The 26,257-nt window shown below is 40.0% G+C and overlaps 1 protein-coding gene across 1 annotated transcript; it reads left to right on the top strand.

Moving 5' to 3' along the window:
* slc39a4 (solute carrier family 39 member 4) lies at positions 1-21,533 on the top strand. Its single transcript, XM_003452511.5, has 12 exons — positions 1-365; positions 14,392-14,733; positions 17,402-17,603; positions 17,863-18,032; positions 18,138-18,321; positions 19,016-19,188; positions 19,352-19,549; positions 19,797-19,895; positions 20,190-20,244; positions 20,334-20,486; positions 20,577-20,764; positions 20,860-21,533. Exons 1-12 carry the CDS (start codon positions 156-158, stop codon positions 20,986-20,988), a joined length of 2,103 nt encoding a protein of 700 aa, XP_003452559.2. The 5' UTR covers positions 1-155; the 3' UTR covers positions 20,989-21,533.
* Positions 21,534-26,257: the final 4,724 nt, after the last annotated feature.

Raw genomic sequence — 26,257 nt, 5'->3', positions numbered from 1 at the left:
TTTAAAACTGATAACAGCCGTGAGCTGAGCTCTATGGCTCAATGTGTCTGCAGAAATACCTTGAGACTGTATGAACCTCTGTGTCACACTATTTCTGCATTTTTTTTAGGCTTTTAGTCTTTCCAGATATTTTTTTCTTCAAAGAAAGTTTTAAGATGATTTCCTCTTCGCCGTTTCTTCTGCTGCTTCTCTCCGGGTGGGGTTTGCTCGGTTTTGTGTCGGGTTCCCCCGCTGTGGAGGAAGCTTACGGGGCTGTGGTGAGCATCGTGTCTCCAGGACAGCAGTATCTGACCGGGGAATCCCTTCACTCCCTCTTTAATACACTGGAGAACCGTGTGCAGTGCGGCGAAGTGCCGTGTGAAAAGGTGAGTTTTATTAGGCTAAAGCTGCAACCGAGCTGGAGAGCCTTGAGTCGGGTGCGGTGGAAAAAGGTCGAGGTCCAAAAGCTATTACGCAAGTGATAGATTCGGCTGCTTTCAATTGTAACAAATTTACTAATAATAAAAATAATGTTAAAATAAAAATTTAAATTTTAACATTACTTCTTTTAGATTTAGATTTAAGCACTTATCTGCTGAATAATCATCTGTAAAGTTTACTTACATATTCCAAACTGCTTATTTACTCCTTCTGTAAGAGTGTGCAAAAGTTAACTAAAAGTAAAGTAAGGGTGCTTTCAAATAATGCTGTAAGTACTTTTTTAATCAAAGTGCAGCAAAGCGCAATAAACAGAAAATCCTTAAATCCCTTCAGCATTAAAATAGCACCATTTTTCCACCTTGGCCGGCCAGTTGTTCCGAGCATTTGGTAGTTTCATGATGGGATTTAGGCTCCTATTTGTATTTTTCTATTTAATCCCAGGCTTGTTTAATAAACTGGGCTTGTCAATGGGAATCTTTGAGCTGCTTTTGAAAGGAAAAAATGTCTTAAGTGTAACTTTATTACATAATATTTGCCGTGGATGCACAGAAAAAAAGAAGAAGAAAAAGAAAGAAGTGTCATTTAATTGAACCTAAAAGGAGACAGTAATCTTATGATCATTTACAACATAAAACAGCTATTTGTCGCATTTATGTTTTATAAGTTCAGACCTTTTTCTTTTCTTTCCTCTTCTTTCTTTCTCCTGTGCAGTAAGTTATTAAATAAAGAGTCTCTGGTGGAAGTCTGGCTACTGTAATGCTAAAAGTTTAATGATAAAGTAAGTGAAATAAGCTTTAATCAAGGTTTTATCAAGAAAAACAGTGTTGGACAGCATTTTGCCTTGTATCAATAGGCTTCTTCTTTCAGTCAACAGGAGCCTAAACACCGATCACGGCCTTTAACGGCAGGTGTTTCTCCTGCCTTAGAATTGGCCTTTTTTAAAGGGTGCTGTGTTCACATCCCTATCTGACCATCTAATAAAGATAAAATCTCATTTTTTTTCAGTAAAGGAATCTTCAGCTCATAAAAGCTGGTTTAAAAATAAGTTGTTACAGTGCTGGTGATTTTTCTCCAGCGTTGGCTAAAAGCTCTCTTAGGGGGCACCAAAAATTAAGCAGGAAAAAAAAAACCCAGGCTGGCTGAAACAATTACTCTTCGGTTTCAAGTTCAGTGTGTTAGCACTAATCCATGCTTATTTTATAAGTGTTGCTGTTACTCAAAGTATTTGCAGGCAACTTAGACAAAACCACTTTATCAGTGAGTGAGAGCGAAGTCCTTGGACTTCTTAGATGTCAGCTGAAAACAGCATGAATGTGCAGTGCATGCCTGATAAATGTCCGCTATCAGACAGCTGTGGCAGCCACCAGTGAATGATGGATGAAATAAAAGGGATGAGAAAACTGTAAATGTCATTGTAGGTAAATTATTGTTTGTGAGAACTGATGTAAAAGTCTTAGCAGTAGTGACATCGGCTTGCACTGTAGATTATAAGAGGCAAAATGTGAAAGAGGTTCAATATTGACCCACAATAAAAACGTTTCTATTAGTTCGCTGTCTTAGAGTTCATATACAGTGCTGTGAAAACATATTTGTCCCCGTCTGATTTCTTAGCTTTTTGAATATTTGTCAAACTTAGATGTTTCACATAATCCAACTAATTTTAGCATTAAACAAAGAAAACGCAAGTTGATGCAAAATCCATTTTTTAAATGATCATTTTACTTATAGAAGTAAAGCTATCCAAACCGACCTGGTCTTGAGTGAAAGCCTAAGCCTAACTGGTTGTGCCACCCTTCGCAGCAAGAACTAGTCAAGTGTTTGTATTAACTGGAATTGAGTCTTTCACATCTCTGTGGAGGAATTCCACAGGAAGTCCACTCTTATTTGCAGAATTGCTTTAATTTGGCAACATCGGAGGGTTTTCAGGCATCAACGACCTGTTTAAGGTCATGTCAAAGCATCTCAATAAGATTTCAGTCCAGACTTTGACTAGGCCAGTCCAAAACCTCCACTTTGTCTTTTTTTAACCATTCAGAGTTGGACTTGCTGGTTTGATTCTAATCATTGTCCTGCTGCATAACCCAAGTGCTCTTGAGCTTCAGCCCTCTCTAGTAGAGAGCAGACTTCATGAATCCACCATGTTTGACCCCACCCGGAGAGAAACGTTTTAGGAAATCCCTTGTTAGTTTTACACCAATGTAGCGGGAACAGTCCATAGAATATTTTCTCAAAAGTCTTAGGGATCATCAAGATGTTGTTACTGTTTTTAATATGGCAAATGTGAGACGAGTCATTGTGTTCTTTGCTAGTTTTGCTAGTTTTCACTAGCACTAGTTTTCTCCTTGAGCTCTCCCATGGGTGCCATTTTTCCCAGTCTCTTCCTTATTGCTGAATCATAAACTCTGAGCTTAACTGAGACCTGCAGTTCTTTAGATGTTGTTCTGAGTTCTTTTGTGACTTCCCGAATTAGTCGTCGATGTGCTTTTGGAGTAATTTTGCTAGGCCGGTCACTCCTGGAAAGATTCACCATTGTTCCAAGTTTTCTCCATTTGTGGATAATGGCTCTCACTGTGTTTCACTTTAGAAATGTCTTTCTAACCTTTTCCAGGCTGACAGATGTCAATGACTTTGTTTCTCAGCAGTTGCTTTAGATAATGGCATGATGTGCTGCTTTTTTAGATCGTCTAGCCTACTTTAATTTATCAGACAGGTTCTATTTAAGTGATTTCTTCATTCAACAGGTCTACCATTAGGGGTAGACGGGGGCAAATACTTTTTTACAGCATTGCGAAAGGAGAAACACTTTTCATGATACTGTAGGTTCTCTTAGGAGTTATTATTATAATCACAGCAATGTACTGCTTCTATAAGAGTTTAAAGGGCCAGTTCACTCAAAATACAATTTAGTCAACAACAACACATAGTTGGATTTTTGCTTTGTACCAATCTGCTGTAAAATATAGTCGTATGATTCTTTACCATCCAATCAGTCATTCGTGACCCAACTTTTAGGTCAAGATTGGTGGATGTCAGTATTTTATGATATCCACCAATCTTGATGCTTACATCATCTCTAATAAAAGACAATAAAAGTGCTGATATTGTTGAGATTATGGATTAGATTAGATTAGATTATAGGTTTCTGATAATTCTGGATAATTCTGTATAAATGGACCAATAAAGCAATCAATTTATGACCTCTTTGCAGTAGCATCGTTTATGTTCATATACACTTTATTAGATACACCATGCCAGTACCAGATTCGACCCCTTTTAACTCCAGAGCTGTTTTAGCTCATCATAGCACAGATTTAACAAGGAGCTGGAAACATTCCTCTGGGTGTTTGGTCCATATTGACAGCATCACACAGTTGCTGCAGATTTGTAGGCTGCATATTGTTAAAATCTCCCAATTCTTTTGATCTTTGGGCTGAAGGAAGGACAATACTCGGTGTATAAATGCTCAATCAACAATTATTTATTTCCATACAATTTAACACTTATGAGCACAAACCATCCGGATGGGGAGACATGCATGAAGAGGGTCACAGCAAATCTCAGAATGGTGGAGGGTTACTCAGCCTCTTATAGCCTCTAGTGGCCCCCAACTAGTCGTAAAAACCTAAACATTCACATTCTTTCTCTCTTACCCTTCAGCATTAAAATAGCAGGTGACGGCCTTGGCTCCCTGTTTTATCTCCTTCCAACAAGGGTGGGGGTGAAGCTCCCGTGGAATGTGCTCTGTCCTCTCTACTATCTTAACAGCAAGGCCCTAACTCTCTGAACACAATATTCTCTTCATGATTCAGCAGTATGAAATGTCTAGAAACAGTGTTACACATTCAACAGTGTCGAGTAATACAGGTCAATCCAATAGATCTAATGATTTTCACACTCTTTTAAGTCAGAAGTATAATGCAAACTAAACTACATACACATCACACAATCTAGACTAAGGGGTATAATATGACCTACAGCAGTATCATAATTCACCTACTTTGATTACAGATATAAGGTAACATATGATAGCATAATAATCTCACAATTCCCCCTTTTGATCTCTTAAAAAAGAGATCACTTACAACATACACTCCAGTGTTGCAAGGTCCAGTTCTTCTTGGTCCTGAGGCCCTCTGTCCCCCTTTAACGGGTCGACCATACGTGGGATGACCGCTGTGTTTACGCAGTTCAGATGCAAGAAAAACTAGATTTACAACAATAACAGTAGTTACAGTGACACTCCCATCGCTCTCCAGTTCTCCCACAGCTTTATTTTGGTGCTCCAGTTTCCCACCCCCATTTTGGTGCCACCTTATACCTTTCAAATGTACTCAGACTAGAACCTCTGTCCGAGGAGCTTTTAACCTTTATTTTATTGCTGCAGCTACCAGTATCTTCCAGTTGGGTGATTTGCTGCTCCTCTTCCTTCTTTGACCTCAGGGGTTAGACCACCCTTTAGTCGGTGCACAGATCAGGGGATTATTCTGCCCCTATTTTCAAGCAACGATCTGTGTATTTTGGGGTCACAGCCGTGTCCCCCATCTCGAACCTCGTTGGTCCAGTGTTCCTGGATTTTTCGCCAACCCCTTCATGGTTATTGCTGTGCTTCTGGGATCCATCCTCTCGAGGTGACTAGCCGGAGCCCAAACTGCATGACCCTTGACTCCAGTTGCTGTCTTGGCAGTCTCTATGTCTGTCTCTGCTGCGAACGATCGTCATATCTCTGTGACCTCGTCTGGTGTCTGTTCCTTTCTCTGTACGAGACAGAAAACCAAAACACCTCTCTGCCTAGCCTTGATAATCTAATGTTGTTATCCATCGTTCTTCTAGTGATTCAAATTTGGTTTAGAATAACATGTTTAGGACTCTCTGACCCAGGGACTTATTCTAATCATAATCTATGTGTGTGTAAGCGTGTTTGCATCCTCTGCACTCAAAGTCAATACCTACAATATATCAGTCCGGACATCACGCCGAACGAAGCTTATGACCTTCAAAAGACTGAGTGCCAACTCATTATGAGCACATTTGCAATGTGTGTATGAAAATGATTATACCTGCTTATTTTAGTCAAATAAATCAAAAACAAATTAACCATTTTTAATTCTAACACATTATAAACTTAAGTTTTACCATACCTAAATTATTAAACACACAAATAAGGTCATAAAATGTTCATAAAACCATTATTTGATGTTTAAACTCAACTTCCCCCTTTTTGACACACTCCCATGTGTCAATTCACCGGAGCTAGAAAATTAAAAGAAAAGGTTAGTGATATCATATCTCAGAAAGTATCAGAAATTCTTCTCTCGAGTACCGTTGCTCCAGCCTTGTCATCCTGTGTTAGGGAATAAAATCAATTTAATTATCATGTTAGATCTGTTACACTCCTGGCTCCACCCAGAGCCTGCATCCGCCGAACTGCCTATAAACAAAACCTGTATTAATATGAACTTCACATTTGCAACTCCGTTTTTTCCCACTGTTTTTCCCTCATTGTCCACAGCAGGAGAATTTATGTCTTGATTCAGCCATGAATCCAGCTCACCTAATTCATCACTGAGCCCAACCATCACTCGCATCTGATAGTGTGGCACTGCATATTCTTCTCTTAGTGTCACTGTTTTCAATCTGTTAATTAGAGTCCTTAAACATGAAGTAGACTGCGTCCCCAACAAGTCAATACAGCTGTTAATGTGGCTAATTATCAATCTATTACCAATCAATAACAAAATGATAGCTTTTATTTTATGCATACTTTAGTCAACCACTTACCCAGAGGATCTTCAATCCCAGAAAATTCCTTCTCCTCATTTAATAAAGTTTGTCATCCTTCCATGCCCTGGTAACAGGCCCATCCAGAGCTGTATCACTTTGAAATGTACAGGGTGGGCCATTTATATGGATACACCGTAATAACATGGGAATGGTTGGTGATATTAAAGTCCTGTTTGTGGCACATTAGTATATGTGAGGGGGCAAACTCCTCAAGATGGGTGGTGACCATGGTGGCCATTTAGAAGTCGGCCATCTTGGATACAACTTTTGTTTTTTCAATAGGAAGAGGGCCATGTGACACATCAAATTTATTGGTAATGTCACAAGAAAAACAATGGTGTGCTTGGTTTCAACCTAACTTTATTCTTTCATGAGTTATTTACAAGTTTCTGACCACTTATAAAATGTGTTCAATGTGCTGCCCATTGTGTTGGATTGTCAATGCAACCCTCTTCTCCCACTCTTCACACACTGATAGCAACACCGCAGGAGAAATGCCAGCACAGGCATCCAGTATCCATAGTTTCAGGTGCTGTACATCTCGTATCTTCACACCATAGACAATTGCCTTCAGATGACCCCAAAGATAAAAGTCTAAGGGGGTCAGATCGGGAGACCTTGGGGGCCCACGACAACCAATCCACTTTCCAGGAAACTGTTCATCTAGGAATGCTCGGACCTGGCACCCATACTGTGGTGGTGCATCATCTTGCTGGAAAAACTCAGGGAACGTGCCAGCTTCAGTGCATAAAGAGGGAAACACATCATCATGTAGCAATTTCAAATATCCAGTGGCCTTGAGGTTTCCATTGATGAAGAATGGACCCACTATCGTTGTACCCCATATACCACACCAAACCATCACTTTTGTTGTTCCAACAGTCTTGGAGGGATCCATCCAATGTGGGTTAGTGTCAGACCAATAGCGGTGGTTTTGTTTGTTAACTTCACCATTCACATAAAAGTTTGCCTCAACACTGAACAAAATCTTCTGTGTGAACTGAGGGTCCTGTTCCAATTTGTGTTGCCCATTCTGCAAATTCTGTGCGCCGATCTGGGTCATCCTCGTTGAGATGCTGCAGTAGCTGGAGTTTGTAAGGGTGCCATTTGTGAGTAGCTAATATCCGCCGAAGGGATGTTCGACTAATGCCACTCTCCAGTGACATGCGGCGAGTGCTACGCTGTGGGCTCTTGCTGAATGAAGCTAGGACAGCCACTGATGTTTCTTCATTAGTGACAGTTTTCTTGCGTCCACATTTTGGCAAATCCAACACTGAACCAGTTTCACAAAACTTAGCAAGCAGTTTGCTAACTGTAGCATGGGAGATGGGTGGTCTCGTAGGGTGTCTTGCATTGAAATCTGCTGCAATGACCCGGACTGCATTCACCAGATATCAACACAATTTCGATCCGCTCCTCACGTGTTAACCTCTTCGACATGTCAATGGCTGTGAACAAAGAGAAACTTGTAAATAACTCATGAAAGAATAAAGTTAGGTTGAAACCAAGCACATCATTGTTTTTCTTGTGACATTACCAATAAGTTTGATGTGTCACATGGCCCTCTTCCTATTGAAAAAATAAAAGTTGTATCCAAGATGGCCGACTTCTAAATGACACACCTTGGTCACACCAACCCTTTTCCACCCTGAGGATGTCCAACGCCATCCCAGTCTGGACTGTGAAAGGTGACTTTAACGCTGACTGTTCTGACATTCCTGTTTATTACATTTCCTGGTCAGATTAGCCAACCCTTCCATACTAGAATAAACATAATCAACATGGTCAGCATTATATTGAGTGTTATTTCAAAATATTATAGATTCAAACCCTCCATCCTTACGTGGTTTGCCAAATTATGTTTATCCAGAACTCCGTTCTGTCTCTAAGTTTTGGAAAATTTTATGCTTGTTGTCAAAATTTGAAGAATTTTGACCATAAGTAAATTTTATGGTGTTATCACCCCCATCGGGGCTTACCTTTCCCACTTTTGGTGATACTCCTCCCTCGAATATTGGCAATTACCCTCCTTTGGTGGCGAAAAACTGTTGGTGTGGTCAAGTGGGTGCTACAGGAAACAAAAGCTCAGGACAGAACAGCTATCAGTCATGTGCTTCATACAGAATTTGCATATTTTATGATTTCATATTGATCCTCTGAGTGTAATGGTACATATTAATTTGAATTGATCAAAACTAGGTTTTCTTTCTTTACTTTACTCTTGTTCTTTTGCAGTACCACATCCTATCACATGTCCCTGTCGGTTGTATTCTACTTTTAATAATTTACTATTTAATGGGAAAAAACTTCGGTCACGCAGCCCAGTGTCTGTTATTACATAACTCTATTTTGAACATAAAAATTTACCTTTCCCGTTTATTTCACAAATATTGTTTTGATTTTGGCTATTTTCCTCTATGAAATTTAATTGACTTTTTACAGTGGCCTGCTATGGTTAATAGTAACATATTCCAGTCATGAGTGAAATCAAACGTTTTCTCCACTGTAGCATTTGACATTCCCAACAATATAATGTGATACCTTAATCAAAACACAGCTAATAAAACACAATTTTGTTAATGCAAACATCAGTAACTCAAAATTAGGAACCAAAGGGTTAAGTCTCCAGCTCCACACTCTCATGTGAAGCGACACTCTCCCCCTCTGGTCTCTCTTATCCTCCTGCTCCTGCAAAAACAAAACAAAGTGTCCACCCTTCTCTTACAGGCTGGGTGAATTGTTTGTCGACATTTACTAATCCTAAAGTTGGTGCAGTCTTTGTCTCAGTATCAAGTCAGTCCATCACAGTCCAGTCACTTGCATTCATTCACACACATTCATACCAGATATTGCTGATAATGGAGTCTCACACGCGACCTATTCGAGCATCCATCACCAGCAAGATGACGTCATCATTTTAAGGAAAACAATTCCTTGTTATTTTGGACTGGATTGACTCGTGCAATCCTTTTAGACTCAGGACTTAGCCTCTCGTGTGGTCAGTGTCCACTATAAGTGAATTTCTCCCAAGCCCTTTATAATCATGGAGAAGCACACTTTGCAACTATTTTCAGTAAGAATATTTCATAACACTTTAGATTTCAATTTTTCAGGCCTGGTTTAAAGAGCTGATTGTTAAATCATGAACTCACAAAATATCAAAATATCACCACCGGTGGATCACACCTCTCCGATTTTCTTATCTCAGTGCACTGTAACAAAAGCGAACACAAGCGTAACCAATAAAATACTAACAGAATAACACATACTAGGGCCCGTTGCAGACATGTCAAAGCATAAAACCATCTCTCTCTCGCTTAGAGAAAGAAAACAACCCAAACCTCACTAAAAAAAAATCAAACTAGTGCTAAGCAAAACCCAAAAATCAGCCAGAAATTCACAGGAAAGTTTTTGCTTCTCCTGGGACAATATTGTGTGGGAATGAGAACCTCAGGTGGCGTAACACCTTTTGTTCCTCCTTGAATTAAATTTCAATCACAGAAAAGGCGGCGCTCCGAAATAAAACTTACACCGTTAGTTCATCATTTTCACTCTGTGCCACTGTTCCTCATCAGGCTGTGTGAAGCACAGCAAACAATTCAGTCGAGGCCTTGAGCCATAAACAGACATCACGCACAGACATTGTTTTCATAACCAAACTGTTTTAGACCTTGTTCCTTAAATCTACATAAATGCCCTCTGGGTGACATAAAACGCATTTAACCAATAAGTAATCAATGGCTTCTTATAACAAATTCTGTATTTGGATGTTTGTGTGCAGCATTTTGCATATCAGCATAAGCATTTGTTAGCAAAGCATTCTTCATTGCATCAGCATGGGTGTGTGTGTGCGTCACTCCTCATTGCACAAGCGTGTGCATGTGTATGTGTGTGGATCACTTCTCAGTGAAACAGCATTTCGAGTTAGGTATGTCTGTCATTTCTCACTCAATCAACGTGTGCACATGTATTTATGTGTGTACTTCACTTCAAGCAAATAGTGTGTGTGTAAACGTGTGTGTGTGTGTTCATCACTTTCCTGTTCTGGTGTTTTGGGTAAACCACGGCCTGAAGCGTACCCTGGGGTCCTGCCCTCCTCCTTTTCAGTCTGTTTGCGACCATTGCTGCTGCTGTTCAAAGTTCAGTCCGTCCTGGTTCTGACCCCAGCTGGGGCAGTCCTTTCTCCAATGTCCATACTCACTGCAGGTGAAACCTGCATCTTCTTCTGTATTTTGTCCGTTCTGAGGTGCCTTTTGACCTCAGTAGCTCTTTCTGTCTCTGTCATGCCCTTTTCTCTGCTGCCCTATCATCCGTGTTGGTCCGTCACTGTCCTGCACAGTGTTAATGCAGAGTTATCAAGGTCAACATTATGTTGCTCGGCCTCACTTTTCATTCAGGCTTGGCGGGCATCTCGTCACAGCTCTGTCAGCTGAAGCTGTCTGGGAATTTCCCCCGTGTAGTGAAACGGGCCTTAGGTTTAGCGCTCCTCCATCTCAGTTGCATGAGATCGCTTTCCTGCAGCACTGTAGACATTTTCAGGTTGTTGTTGTGGGTCCAGCTGCTGCAGCGTTTGGTCAGGGTCACGTCAAAGATGGTAGAGGGGAGAGCAGGGGTCCAGGTCAGCCTCGGCTTCCAGGGCCGGCAAAGCAGCCTGTAATTAAGCATAAAAAGAAAAAAAAAGAAAAAAGAAAACCAAAACAGACGAACAGGAAAATGATGTTGTGTTGGCTGTGTTACAAAGAGAGGGGAGAAACACCGGGCCGGGCCCTGTGTCAGCCTTCTCTCCCCCTTTTTTTGTTTTTCTCTTTTTTTTCTTTTTTCTCACGATATAATCAACTCATAGCCCACCAAGTTGACAGGACAACATGCACCTGTTCAAATTCTTAAGATCATCTTTAAACTCACCAAGGAGAATTTCCTTCCTTCAGTAAATCACTAGTGTTGTTCAATCAGCAGAAAACATCTCACAATTTGACTCTTAACCACTAAATTTGTTGTTTCATCACTGGTTGGTCATACCAGTCTCTTTATTTTCTTTTTCTTTGAAGTTAAGTTGTTGTCCTGCAACCCAGAGAGTTTATTTGTTAGTAATAGATAAACTTCACCATTTAACAACAGGTGTATGTTAAGTTTCCCTGCCTTAACCTTACTGAAAAAGCTTCACGTGTTAATGAGTGTAAGCTGCTTTTCATTGCGTGTGTGTGCATTTGTAGGCGGGTTAATTTTAACTTTTTTTTTTTTCTCAAACAAGGCGTTTCCTTAAAAGGGTCCTTTCTCTAACATTTCTCTGCTTGTGTGTGTGTTTTTGTTTCACCTTTTGTTGCGGTGCTCCGGACGCCTTCCCAACCTCCACAGGTCCGTTGGCCCCAAATTTCAACCCAATTTTATGTGTTACAGCTTCTCCTAGTTTCTCCTCTAATTCTCTCCTCGCTGCTGTCGGTTCCACAGCTGCTGATTCTTGCTGGGTGTGGTTCCCATTACTATAATTTTGCTGTGCTTGTGGTGGGCGGTTGGTCCAGGTCCATAGCCACCTGTATTAACACACTAAGAGATTTATTTAATATCATTTTCATCACTGTTAAATAGACAAGCAGGCAACACGCCCACCTTTACAGCGCAAACTGCACGCCAGTCTCCCAACACATTCCTCTCTCTGCTTCTCAATAATTCTCCACTCTCCCTTTATTTCTCCTTTCTCTACATCAGATTTAAACCCCAACATATTTCACACCCCTACTCACCTCTTACTATCTTTCTCTCTCCTTTTTTTTTTTTCTTACACCACAGAGTAATACACCCAATTAAGCCCGTCTATCTCTATGTGGCTCCAAATTACCCTCTTTACTCTCTTATTTTAATTTTACACACTCGTCAGGGGACAGGCACAAAGCAATCAACAATTTTAACCACTGAAACGAGGAATTCAACCTTTTTGACTAATATAGAACTCAACCTTGGATCTCAAAATGTGTCTTGTTCTAGTCCAGAATAAATGTAAACCCATGATTACACGGCCGTTTCAGTGTTATTCTGTTATCGTTTGAGGGCCCTCAGCTCTCAGGTGATAAGCCTGGACGCCGCTGGTCCGTATGCCGCGTCCAACGTACGGTGGGGGAGCCAACCCCAGGGCAAAATTAATTTCCACAGGTACACTAGGCATCAACCTTTGATCCTAAAATGTGTCTTTGCTCTAGTGTCCTCCAATTCACACATCAACCGTCACTGTCACCATGTTCATATTTCACACACAGAAACACACAGAGAGCGCGTCTCTCACACAGAAACACACACAGAAACCTCTGAGCTCACCTTTGAAACCCAAGCGCACCACAAGCCAGACTCTATTTCACCTCTATTTCATATGCTAACCTTTGGCCGCGTCTTAGAAATTTTCCCCCTTTTCTTGCAACAGAAGCCAGTCATAGACAAAGTTAAATGTGGAAGGTAACGTGGGCTGCAACTCTAGACTCAACGTAGTATGTTATTAGTTTCTTGTAGTTCCTATGTCACACTGGAATTCAGCCTCAACTTATGATGTTAGTATCTCGTGCCGAAAACCAGACACCGACAATTTAATGTGAAAAATAATTAATTTAAAATGTCCAATATGCACATTTGGCATTTATAATACAACAGGCTGTGCTTACCTATTTATATTTGGACCGGTCCTCTGTTCGCCTCGCCTCACGCTCTCACCACAGGCCAAATCTGCCCCTCCTCAGCACACCAAAGATCCAGGTCACCAGGCACCAAGTTGTTAAAATCTCCCAATTCTTTTGATCTTTGGGCTGAAGGAAGGACAATACTCGGTGTATAAATGCTCAATCAACAATTATTTATTTCCATACAATTTAACACTTATGAGCACAAACCATCCGGATGGGGAGACATGCATGAAGAGGGTCACAGCAAATCTCAAAATGGTGGAGGGTTACTCAGTCTCTTATAGCCTCTAGTGGCCCCCAACTAGTCGTAAAAACCTAAACATTCACATTCTTTCTCTCTTACGGCGCCTAAGTGATGGCCTTGGCTCCCTGTTTTATCTCCTTCCAACAAGGGTGGGGGTGAAGCTCCCGTGGAAGGTGCTCTGTCCTCTCTACTATCAGAACAGCAAGGCCCTAACTCTCTGCACACAATATTCTCTTCATGATTCAGCAGTATGAAATGTCACAGTATGAAGTGTCACATTCAACAGTGTCGAGTATCAATCCAATAGATCTAATGATTTTCACACTCTTTTAATTCAGAAGTATAATGCAAACTAAACTGCATACACATCACACAATCTAGACTAAAGGGTATAATATGACCTACAGCAGTATCATAATTCAACTACTTTGATTACAGATATAAGGTAACATATGATAGCATAATAATCTCACAATATCCAACAAATCTGCTGGACTGAGTTTTGGTGACTGTGGTGGTCGTTTGAGTACAGTGGACTCACTGTTCAAGAAACCACTTTGAGATTATTTAAGCTTTGTCGATGGTGTGTCATGATGTGTGGTTAGAAGATGGATACACTGTGGTTGTAAAGGGATGGAACAATACTCACGTAGGATGTGGGGTTTAAACAATGCTCAGATAGTAATAGGGGGCCCTAAAAATCTCCTATAATATTAAATTACCAGCCACACCTTCAGCCATTGATACAAGTAGGATGGATCAATGCTTTCAAGTTGTTCATTCCAAATTCAAGGGTAGTCAAACAAAGCACTGTTTTTCCAGTCTTCTATCAGGAAGTGTGGCTCCAAGTCTGGTCTTCTGCTGCTTTAGTCAACGTGCTGTGCAGTTAGAGACGCTCTCCTGCATACTTTGGTTGTAATAAGTAGTTATTTGAGTTACCGTTGCCTTCCTGTCAGTTCCAAGGAGTCTGATCATTCTCCTCTGACCTCTGGCATCAACACAGTGTTTTCACCCAGAAAACTTCTGTTCACTCGATATTTTCTCTTTTTCAAACAGTTTCTGAAATACTCCATGCAACATTTAAAGTCACTTCAATCACTTTTCTTCTCTTCTGGTGATCAAATTGTATTTCAGTAGGTCATCTTGACTTGACTTTCTACATGTCTAAATGCATTGAGTTCCTGTAATGGGCTGCACTTGTACCTTCTATAGATAAATTTCATGAGATTGAAATGACTATTTAATCTTTTTATCCCCTCTTTTTACTCTCTGGACACAAAGTGTGATCTTGCAGATGCCGTTCATCAGCTCATAAGCAATCCCGCCGTCCAAAATGAGGAAGAAACAAGAAGAAGCAGAGTAAATGTGGCTGTCACTGTATCTCAGTTCACGGCTCTCGCCTCCGGCTGCGTCCTTTACCTTTCTTCTCCTGGCCTGGTCTGCACAGCGATAAAAACAGGAACATGGGGAGAAGAGACTGAAAATTTCCTGCACAAATTCACACATAATGATCCCCATGAACACAACAGTGAGGCGAACCATGACCACGAACACATAGACGTCCATGGATTAGAAGGTGTCATTCAAGAGCTTCAAAGCCACTACGAGCCCACAGAAAGTGAGGTAAGCACAAGCCAATACTCAACCTTCAGTAAATAGTTAGTATTTATTGCTCTCTTTTAACCAAATTCATTATAAACTGGATAGCGACAAGATAAGAAGAGTGTAAAATATATTGGCCTTCGAGTTTCCAAAAACTTTTTTTTTCCTAAAATATTGGAGCTTTTAATTCACCAGCACACTTCAACTAAAGGAGTCACGAGTAAAACAGCTGGGAAATTAAACACATGCGGGGAGATCCCTTCCCCATTACAGTCACAGTTATGCATTTCTTTTATGCAGTATAACATGAGAAAAAAGTGAGCATGTAGATGTTCACAGATCAAATAACTAGTAAATAACTAATAATAACTAATAAATAAAACACTCTTGCAGGGTGTGTTTTATTTGATTGCTGTGGAAGCTTGCATACAGATTTATATTACAGCTGGGTTTTGCCCTGTATTTAGCCACATCACCATACCACCTGATCATGATTAAAAGTGCTCTTTGTATCTGTTTCATTTTACTGGCTTGATTATGTAATTTATTTATTAGAATAGAATAGTTCACAAAAGCTGGACTTGATGTCGGACTGTAACGTTCAGTGAAAAGTTGCTTTTGTTTTTTCTGATTTACTTCCGTAAGACAAAAGTTTTGTCAGATTTGCAAACATTTAGCTGTGCTTCTTTTTGTATTTTATAGTATGTATGTGCAGTGTTGACAGCATGTTCTAGTAGTTTTATTATTATTATTATTTGTTTTTTATTTTATTTTGTGTTTTCAAATTTATTTATTTTTTTTGTAATTTTATCTAGTGCTGATAGTTTTTCACAGACAGACAGTTTTTACACAACAATGTCCTCATATAACAGAGTTCCCCTCTGTGTAAAATTCTTACATATTAATATTTAACAGACTAAGTTAAGGAAAGTTAATACAACACTAAAAAATCAATAAGGAACAATAACAGTCCATAATAATGGTGGAAAACAATAATGCAGGAAAACAATAATGAATCAGGGAGAGTTGAGTGTTAAGTATATTGCCGGGATTTTCACCTGCCAGCCATATTATTTTACCCACAGACAGGTGAAATTCAAATCTGGCTGGCTGTTTATACAGTCATCATCATCGTGCTAATTTACAGCCTTATATGGTAAATGGTAAATGGCCTGTATTTGTATAGCGCTTTATTTAGTCCCTAAGGACCCCAAAGCGCTTTACACTACATTCAGTCATCCACCCATTCACACACACATTCACACACTGGTGATGGCAAGCTACATTGTAGCCACAGCTGCCCTGGGGTGCACTGACAGAGGCGAGGCTGCCGGACACTGGCGCCACCGGGCCCTCTGACAACCACCAGTAGGCAACGGGTGAAGTGTCTTGCCCAAGGACACAACGACCGAGACTGTCGGAGCCGGGGCTCGAACCGGCAACCTTCCGATTACAAGACAAACTGCCAACTCTTGAGCCACGATGTATCCACATACATACACCCCATCTCATATTTGGTTAAATATCCCTTATCAGGTTGCATCTGCAGATATTTTTGTAGCAATCAAAAGGTTTCTGGCATAATTCAGGCTGGATATTTGACCACTCGTCTTGGCAGAACTGGTAGGCTTCATTTAAATCGGCTTGCTCATGTGGACAGCTGCATATTTTGGTCAAACTTGAAGGTGTGGATTTTGGAGCATGAGCTTTTTTCTTGGTCAGCACCATCCCAGTGATGCTGGGATGTATGTCTTAAAATCTTTCCATCCTGGAAAAATAACACTTCAAAGAAAATGTTAAAAGTCCAAAACTACCATAACATGATGAGTGTATGCATACATCTAAACAACTGTGCAATGAGCATAGGATCATCAGATCTGATAGCCTGGTCTGATGAACCACATTTTGTATTGCTTGATATGAATGGCCCTATTAAAATCCCTTGAATGTGTAAGAGATAGTGATAGCAATAAAAAGGTGTGTTAGCTGATGGACTGGGGAGTGCTTTGCTGGGAAACCTTAGATTCTGGAATTTATGTGGACTTTAATTTTCATATACAACCTATCTGTGGACATTGTTGCACACCACATACTCCCTTTTATGGCAACATTATTTCCCCGATGGCCTCTTTAAGCATGATAATACGCCCTCCCAAATTACAACACCTTTATGTAAACAGTAAAGGCCGCTGAGGGGTCATTTAACAATGAATTTATGGAATACTTAAAAAACAAAGAGAATAAATCTAACAACAATAAAATTGTTAAATATTAGTTTAAAGAAAGGACATGCATTCACACTGTTCAATGTCCACTACAAGGGATTAAAAGGGATTAGCTTATCTAATTTTACAAGCTTTTGTGTTGTGTTTCACTTGTGTGGAGCACAGTCATTAAAACCCTTTGTCCAGTCTCAGTATTCACATGTTGATTCATAAGGACCAAAAAGTAAGGAAGGCTAGTGCAGTTTGAAAATAATCTGTAATGGCTTTAAGAATCTAAGGAAGACCTAGAAAAACAATAACTCCACTCCATGTAGAGTCCATGCTTTGACAATTCAGGCGTCCCATGTGCATTATGTATTAACTGACCATTGCTCAAAAGTGTTCAAAATGTCAACTGTGTTTAAATGTGTCGCCGTTCTAAAACACTCAGCCCGTTTTCTGTTTCTTATCACCATGGTAACTAGAACTGTATAAGCGCTGATGACATCATGGCACAGGTCAACGCATCATCAGGAGACCAGAAACAGGAAGTGGGTGCGGTTTTGGGATATGTGCTGTATCACGCCCTGCAAGGTCACTGCTTCACTGATCAATCCCTGCCTGATGAAAGCTTCTTCGTGAACTACATCATGGAGCAACTCGGCTCAGAAAATTTCACTGTCCTGGGTAAATGTGCATACACACAAAAAACATATGAGCATTAATATATGTGCAATCACTCAAAAACCCACAGCCCGTAAAACACTAAATCTGCAGGGCACTTTACAGGAACTGCTTTATTTATAAATCAGTGATTGTTGTGGTCACTCCTTTGTAGTAACATAGGGAAAATGTAGTGCTATTAGCCTGTTATGTCTTGCTAACAGATAATTATGTGAATCCTGAGGCCATTTTGTTCAGTTACTTTGTGTATGTGTGACTATAGACCTAAAGGCTCTCATGAAGAGCCTGAATATCGGACCTAGCTCGGAGGAAGACCATGGACATGCGCACACAGCAGATGAACACGCCGATCATGATGACGGTGTCCAGAGATGGAGGAAGAGAAGCAGTGACAGTGTTGAGGGACGTGAAAGTAATAACACTTGGGAACAGGTACCAACGTAGAAACACAAGAAAACGCCAATTGGTTGACCTCATCATTTAAATACCAGCAAGGTGTAAGTTATGTAATGGATGTCTGTGCTTTGTTTTTCCCAGCGTTGTTTCTCAGCTGAACAACTGGTCCAGATCTATGGCCTGGCGGAGAATAGCTCAGCCTCCTCCGGTCTGGGTCGGCCTGGCTTGGCTCAGCTCAGCCCTGCGCTTGTCCAGCAGATCCTGAGCGGAGCCTGTGCAGATATTACAGATCCAGAAAAACCAGATGGGCTCTCCAAGGCTGAGAGTAAGTGTCGCTGTGGACTCAAGTAACAAATAGTTCTACAAATTGACAGGTTTGGCATGTCGCAAAGGCTGGGAAACGTGCATTACTTATAGCTAACAGTTGGTCTCTAATGGACATTCCAGGCACTATTTTTTTGGCTGTTTTCACTTGAATGTCACTGCTTGTTGTTTCCTGCACACATATAGACTTGATTCACAAATTTGAATTCTTGATTGTGCCTGAAGAACTTATTTCCAATTGCAGATTTTCAGTTACAACATAAAGGCTGGTAGATGTCAAAGAATATGCACATCCTTTAGGGATTTTCACTTTTTAAGAACACGTAGTAGGAGATATAAAGTGGAAATCTCGAGGGCTGAAAAATGCAGTTTCTCTAGGCTCCTGTTGGTGCCTTTTGGAGCATTTTAAGTAGAGATCTCTGGTTTCTAGCATTTTATTTTTAAGTTACTTAGCAATCATTAGCAGTGCTTAGTGGGTACGAATGCATTCGTACAGTCTTTAGCTGTAACTAAGCTTGCTACCATTAGCTGTTAACTTAGTATTCCACCCTTTTAATTACGGTCACTTCTGTGCTCAAAAAGACTAAGATGGTACTGATGACATTAAAAGAGTTAAGGCTTCAAAATGCATCCACTTTTCAGTGAGCAGAATCACATTTAATATACATGCTATCATTTGTCTCTTTCTCATGTAGGATACCTGTATGCAACCATCGCCAATTTGCTGATAACAGTGATATCCATGTTTGGCATTGTGGTGTTGCTGTGTGCCACCTGTACCAGTGTTTTCCAGATGTGCATCCAGTTTTGCATCAGCCTGGCAGTCGGTTCACTGACTGGAGATGCCCTACTGCACCTGATGCCAACAGTGAGGGATTTTAAAGCTTTTAGAGAGGAATCATAAGGCATTTACTAAAATTGTAATGGGAGATATGCTAGCACAGTGATACTATGTAAAAACTGATTAGTCTTTTCATATATTAACATTAATGATATACTCATGTTGTCTTTCTCCTGCGTTCTTTATGTAGTTTCTGGGTTTGCACGTGCACTCAGACAACGGTGGCAGCAGCGAAGATTCAAGTCACAGTCATGAGGAAGAAACTCCGGACTACATATACAAGATGCTGGTACTGATTGCAGGGATCTACTGCTTTTACCTGATGGAAGTTTCCTTCTCTCTGATCACATATGGTGATAAGCATCACGACCATAAACATCACCATGGGGTAAGAAGAAAACAAGAAAAATCCTCATACAGAACACATTGTGTAATGTGTAATGTTAAACTTGTCATCCATTTACAACCAAAGTTGGTTATAAATATTGTGACAGACACATGTAATGACATTTAAAAACTTTAAAAAATATATATATATCTTTTTAAGTATTTGTCCTTCTTTGTCTCAAGTTCTTTCCTTCTATCTTAGACTTTAGGCCTCATTTCTGAACAGTTTTGCCTCTCTCTCCTTTCAGGAAGAATCTGAGCCTCATCACTGTGACCATGGGAGAGTTTTAGAGATGTATCAACAGGAACAGAAACAAAAAGACAAGTCCACATCCAAAGCAGACCTGGTAAGAGATATGTGGTCATGTGAAAGTTTTCATAAGACTGTGCGGTCATAAGTCCCCACTTTTTGTGCACTTGTACCCCATAATACTATGGCTTAGTAGCCTGTAGGACCACCTTTAGCAGGAATAACTTGAGGTTATCATTTTCTATATGACTTTGTTAGTCTCTCACATCATTGTGGAAAAATCTTGAGTATAGCTTGAGAAAAAGTCAGCTCAAAAGACTGACTGAATTCAGCACCCAGAGTTTAAACTAAATCATCATTAGTTACACGTTGCATAATGCATTTGTTTTAGGTAAGCTGTGAGGACAATGAGAAACCGCTTCCAGAGCCAAAAGAGCGCACCAGAGGTAAGTAAAGTTACATGTAACAAAAAAAAGTTATATCATCAAACAGAGAGAACTGGTTACTATAACTTTGCCTCCTCCTGCGTTCACAGAGCAGCGTCTGCTGCCTTATATGATTACGATCGGTGACACGATCCACAACTTTGCAGACGGATTAGCGCTAGGTGCAGCTTTCGCCCTGTCCTGGAAGTCTGGTCTGGCCACGTCACTGGCTGTACTCTGCCATGAGTTACCGCATGAGCTCGGTAATTATCATACAAAACACAAAAAAAGTGCCTAACCTAATCTTTTTTTTTCAGTATTCATGCATTAAATCACCTTATTTTCCTCCCCAGGTGATTTTGCCATTTTGCTCCACTGTGGCCTGTCTGTCCGCAAGGCCTTAGCTCTAAACATCGCCAGCACCCTGACCTCGTTCATCGGCATGTACATCGCTCTGTCTGTAGCCACTGACCTCGCTACCAAGCAGTGGATAGGTGCCATTACTGCAGGGCTCTTTCTCTACGTGGGACTCGCTGATATGGTGAGTGTTACCTCTCACAAATCTGACTCTTTCACAGAAGCAGCACAATCTGATGACTGTTGTTTAATTATCATCTTCATCCTTTTTTATTGTAGCTGCCCACCATGATCCATGTCAACAACAAGAGACCCTGGCTGACATTTCTGCTGCAGAATGTCGGCCTTTTGACAGGGTGGGGTATTTTGTTGTTGTTATCTCTTTATGAAGAGAAGATAAGTTTTTAATGCACAGTCTGGCAAGTGATCGGTCTCTCTGCGAGCTTATGAGAGTTTATGAATGTTGCTGACAGGTTGCTGTAAGACCTAATTTATACTTGATTAGCGAGATATCATAATTCCTTTCTTAAGGACTTCCTAATGAAGGCACGGTGTACCAGACACACAAAACCCACTTGTGCAATCTGCCAAGGTGAAGAATGTCTCTGCAAACCATTTGTTTCAGCATATTTGTTAGGGATTAGAAAAGAGAGCAAGTGTTAATATTGAAGATTACAAGGAATGTAGTACCACAGATAACCCAGAGACCACAATAACCCGTTAAATTATTTGTGTGTGTTTAGTTAAAAGTTTCTTTTATTTGTTGCACTGATAACGTTTCACTGACAGCAAATACCGGAATGTGCTGCTCTGCTGTATTAGATGGATTTATACAGATTCAGAGTATGTTTTGTGCTTGTGTGCTTTGATCTTAAACCAAATTTGCCAAAGATAAAAGTACAGTAAATAAAGGCTTGTGCAAAAATACCAATTACACACTTGAAATGTAAACCGAAGGGAAATGTGACATTCAACATGTCTTTTTCTAATTCTAAATAAAAAATAATAATATAATTATCTGGATTTTTTTTTTTCATTGGTGGGAAAAATAAGTAAAATATTTTTTCTTTGTACCTTTTAAGAAACTGAAATATTATTACGTACTTGCTGTAGTGGTTTGGGCCTTTTAGGATTTGTGAACTCTTTCTATAAAATCTGGTTTAAGAGTGTCACACTGAGACAGCATATAATGGAAAGTTAAAGAAGTAACCCACAAGAATTCAACCAAACAAAGGGAAATCTCTCTGCTTCCTTCTGTTCTGCTACACAATCCCAAAACATGTAGCCTCTCTTGCATTGGTCCACTTGCACAGCTAAAGAAGGGTGCTCTATAACCAAAATACACAAATAACCAAAATAAATAATAAATGAACACAAAATCAGAGGAAACCTGTTGCTCCTGACAGGAAATAGGCGGCAAGGTGGTTAACACAGTAGGAAGGTCCTGGGTTTGAACCAAGCCAATGGCTGGGGCCAATTAAATGTTCTCCCCCGTGGACCATGTGGCCACTCCACAGTCCACAGTGGTTCTAAATTGCCTGTAGCTGTGAACGTCAACATAAACCATAATGTCTCACTCCATAACCCTCTGAGAGACTTGTGATCTCTCCAGGGTATATCTCGCCTTTTTCCCTATGACAGCTGCCATAGGCTCCAGTTCTTACCCACCATGTATTTTATGAAATTTGAGTTCATATTCTGCATTTTGACCTTTAACCTTTAATAAATCGTTCACCTGTGCTTTTGCATTAGATAAGAAGTTATAAGTGGAGAAGACAGGTCAGGTCTTTAATCTGCGTGAGTGAAGTCATGGAGTTTAGGCGACAACTGCTCTTTATCTCGCTTTATGCTCTAATCTCCTAAACTTAGAGCTCATATGAACATCCTCATTAGGGACAAAGTCCACTGACAACACATCACATGCAGACACAGAAGGATGTTTATTACTTTACACTCCATATGTATGCATGTAAGCATGCAGACTGCCCTCGAGGATGACCAGCCTCTAACTTCCTCTCAGACGCGGTGACGCACTTGATTGTAACAGCTGAGGGTTGTACGCTGATACTTTAAGAACACACTTTAAAAGCAAATTACAGAGCTGCTGACACACACACACACACACACACACACACACACAAAGCTCATCCCCCTGATGTCAGCTTTCCAAACTGGTATCCATAATTTTGAACCCTGACTGAATGTTTTTAGCGATTTTATGAGCCCACGGAGTCCTCTAACCTGATGTGCCAATAAAACACTCAAATTTAATTATGTCTCAGATTGGACCTTTGAGCATCTCATATATTACACTGCACAGTGCATCTTTTACAGTAGTGCTGGAAGACACCAGACAGTTTTACAGGCAGAAAATAAAGACGGGATTATATGGTAACTGAAATAAAAGACCACGTGAAGGAGCTATAAAAGCTGGATCAAATATAAAAACAGGCTTCCACTGTTACTGGAAAGCAATGGGACACATATACGTGTTAATATAAAGGCAGTGGTGAACACGAAGAGCCTTTTTTGCAATTATATTCACATAGGTGAAATTACAGCCATAAGTGTTTAACTGAATGACTGTTATCAAATGGAGATGATGAGTGGAAGACCAGGACAGTCTGAGATCATTACTGTTATTGGCTGAGTGGTCATATGACTAACATGCAAGGAGCTAAAGCATGCGAGTGCTGTCAGTGAGGGCATGTCTGCTACTTAAGCTTCAAACTTCCTCCACAAGGCCAGTAGCGCAGCTGCAAACATGTTGCCTCCTGTAGAAAGAGAAACTGAATGGTTGTAGTTTTAAATTATTAGGTTGGACTCCCTGCTGCCCTCCACACTTTTGTCACACCTACCTTAATTCTTCATGGCTCAAATTCAACAAGATGCTGGAAACATTTCACAGAGTTTTTGGTAGATATAACATGGTAGCATTAACATATATTCTCTTTATTGCACGAGGATGTTACTGTCAGTATCCCTATGTCTTCCACTTCCAGCCGTTTCATTTTGTACAGTTCCTACCAGCTCTTCAAAGTCTGTGTTTTTTTCCTTCTGACCAGATCCAGCTTTTTGCACAATCTTTTCAGCACCCTTAATCTTATCAGCACACTGTGTTTATGTGCTAAAAGTAATAATTTCCTTGTAAGTAAAATCAATTCTGATGTACAATTTCACTACTTATCTACACAAGGCACTTTGTAGAGGGTATAGCAGCCGTGATCGTTTGTCTTGAGAACTGTTTGACCAGAGTCCTTCTGCAATCAAATCTCGTAAACTTGGCGGCCATTTTCAAATTCTGCCAGGTATTTATTGGGCAGGTGTTTCAGAGGTCACACAAAAACTGTATGACTAGAATAAAATAGGATTTTTGACTTTGTTTTTTTAAAGGAGTCGCCCACAGATTTAAATTTAGGATCTCTAAAGTAAAGTGTGTTATGTAAGTATAACGCCTCGCCTGCGTCAGCTAGCTTGCAGGCTTTGCTCCATTTAGCAGGTTGGTTATTTAATGGTAATAGCTTTGCTATCAGTTTGTTATAAGTAGTGCCAAACATTGTGATTCAAATGGCCATTTAATGGGAATAAAATGCTATTATCAGCAGCCTGGTGTCTTCATAATCTTCAACACACACTGAGAGATGATGGGCATTTACTCTGTAATGAGCACCGGCTAAACAGAAAACCTGTCATGCATTCTGTCTCACCTCATTTAACAAATGTATGCCTGGCACTGCGGCATCTTTTAAACCTGAGATCCTACAAGTCACAATTAAAGAATACAGTGTTTGTTTTCATCTTTTGGACCGTTTGACATCGTGTGACAGCTTTTCCATAGAGTGCAGCAGCATGTGGTTCGAGGTATGAAGCCTTTTGGCTAAAGGTAATCTATAAATGGAATACAACTGAGTGCTACAGCCTGGTCAGTATCACCAGAGAAACCTGATGATAATAACCTTATAGTGAAATGCTTTGGCAGTTTTTTAATGCTCAGATAAGATGTTGCTGATGTTTATCCATTAACTGCAGTTGAAGTACTCACTCTCCTGAATTTTAATGTGTTTATTCTGTATCAGCTCATTGGGTGGCTGCTGATTTACTAGGGAGAATAGAAAAAAAGTCTAATTTATATTCAGTTATACTCTGCCAAACCTCTTATTACATTACCTTATCAGTCTATCGTGAAGCTGCCAAAGGCCGTGTTTGATAATGGACAATTTCCTAGGTGTGACCGAGCATTGACACTGTGATTAGCCACTTTCCCAAAAAAGCCCAACTTAACGACATTGTTTTTGTGCGTTTTACACACAGGAATTTATGTCATCACATGGAAGCAAAGTCTATTTAGCTTAATCTTCAAGTGCTGGGTGCTGTGCGAAACTCATACAGAAAAAAAATCACAAATATTTTAAATAAAAATACACCGGACACACTGAAATGCTCAGAGGTTAAAGAACGGCTGTGTCTGAAATTACAGAAAGCTCTGGGAAGACGTCAGAGTGAAACGTGAGAAGTCCCAAAGTTATTTCCACTTGGTTTGTAGAATACAGTCAGAAGAGGATTGAACAATAATTAACCAGGTTTCCAAATACCAAAAAGGTAACTGCACTGATTTGGGGGGAAAAAACAAAAAACTCATTGTAGAATAAATTTTCCACCCTGATGTCAAACAGTCTTCTAGAAAGAGCATTTATAAAAGACCTAAAAGAAACAATCTTAATAACTGATTATAGTGTTGGATTTGTCATATCCTTTTGAAGTGTCAAAAATATTGGTAATAATATTAACTAAAATTTTATAGAATAGAAGTCCGAATGTGTGATCTTTCAAAGCTTTTTGTTCTTCAGCTGGCCAGAGTACGCTCTCTTTGAAGAATGTTCCAGATTGTTGAACTGGCCACTCCTAAAGCCTCTGGTATCAATCCGATAGGTTTATTTTGGTTTTTCAGCATAATGGTCTCCCCCCCTCAAACTCTTTAAGTCACACATTTAAACAGTGAAAAGCTACAAAATACAATTTCAACACTTTTAATCAACTTCACATATTACGTCTGCTTCATTTGTCAGGAAACAGCAAGAGAACAGGTGTCACCTGGCCATTCTCAAATTACTTTTGACCTGCTGGAAAAAGAGTGTGTGTAATTTGTAAACCCCACAAAGGAAAGCTGAACGCCTGCACGTCAATCACATCTTGATTGTTTTGGTTAGTACAGAGGCAAAACTACAAAAACTGCATCTTTTTCGTGCAAGATATCGAGTTAAATCAGGTACGTGCACGGTGGAAGTACAATGAATAAAGAAACCCAAGCACTGCTGGCTCTGTTTCACTTACCTCACTCTAACAAGCACTCTTGAGCTTTCAGCTTGCTTTTTTTTTTTTTTTTTTTAAATTACACCAACACAGATTCACTTGCTCACCAAGTGGTTCATGAGAAGGCCGGTACATCTCTGATGCCTATAGATTAAGCAGCAGGTAGGAAAAATTAAGCTTTAAAAAGAGACTTAAATACTTTACCTTGTTGCTATTTACAGTAAAAACGGTAAAAAAAATAAAAAATTAAACCAAAAACAAGTCCACTAACTAGGTGGACTTGTTTACAGCTGAAAAGCTTTACTCCTCTTCAGGAGACGCACATAAAGTTTTAACAATGGCAATAAAAAACTGGGGAAAAAGGAAC

The sequence above is a fragment of the Oreochromis niloticus genome, linkage group LG22, assembly GCF_001858045.2.
Source record: "Oreochromis niloticus isolate F11D_XX linkage group LG22, O_niloticus_UMD_NMBU, whole genome shotgun sequence".
NCBI classification, from domain to species: Eukaryota; Metazoa; Chordata; class Actinopteri; order Cichliformes; family Cichlidae; genus Oreochromis; species Oreochromis niloticus.
The sequence above is the reverse complement of the archived record's forward strand: the minus strand, read 5'-3'. Positions and strand labels throughout refer to the sequence as shown.

Bases quoted from the DNA above. Each gene is read 5' to 3' on its own strand.
- slc39a4 (XM_003452511.5), top strand. From the start codon at position 156: ATGATTTCCTCTTCGCCGTTTCTTCTGCTGCTTCTCTCCGGGTGGGGT. The intron at 366-14,391 runs GTGAGTTTTATT...CTGGACACAAAG, and splicing joins GCGAAGTGCCGTGTGAAAAG to TGTGATCTTGCAGATGCCGT. The intron at 17,604-17,862 runs GTAAATGTGCAT...GTGTGACTATAG, and splicing joins AGAAAATTTCACTGTCCTGG to ACCTAAAGGCTCTCATGAAG.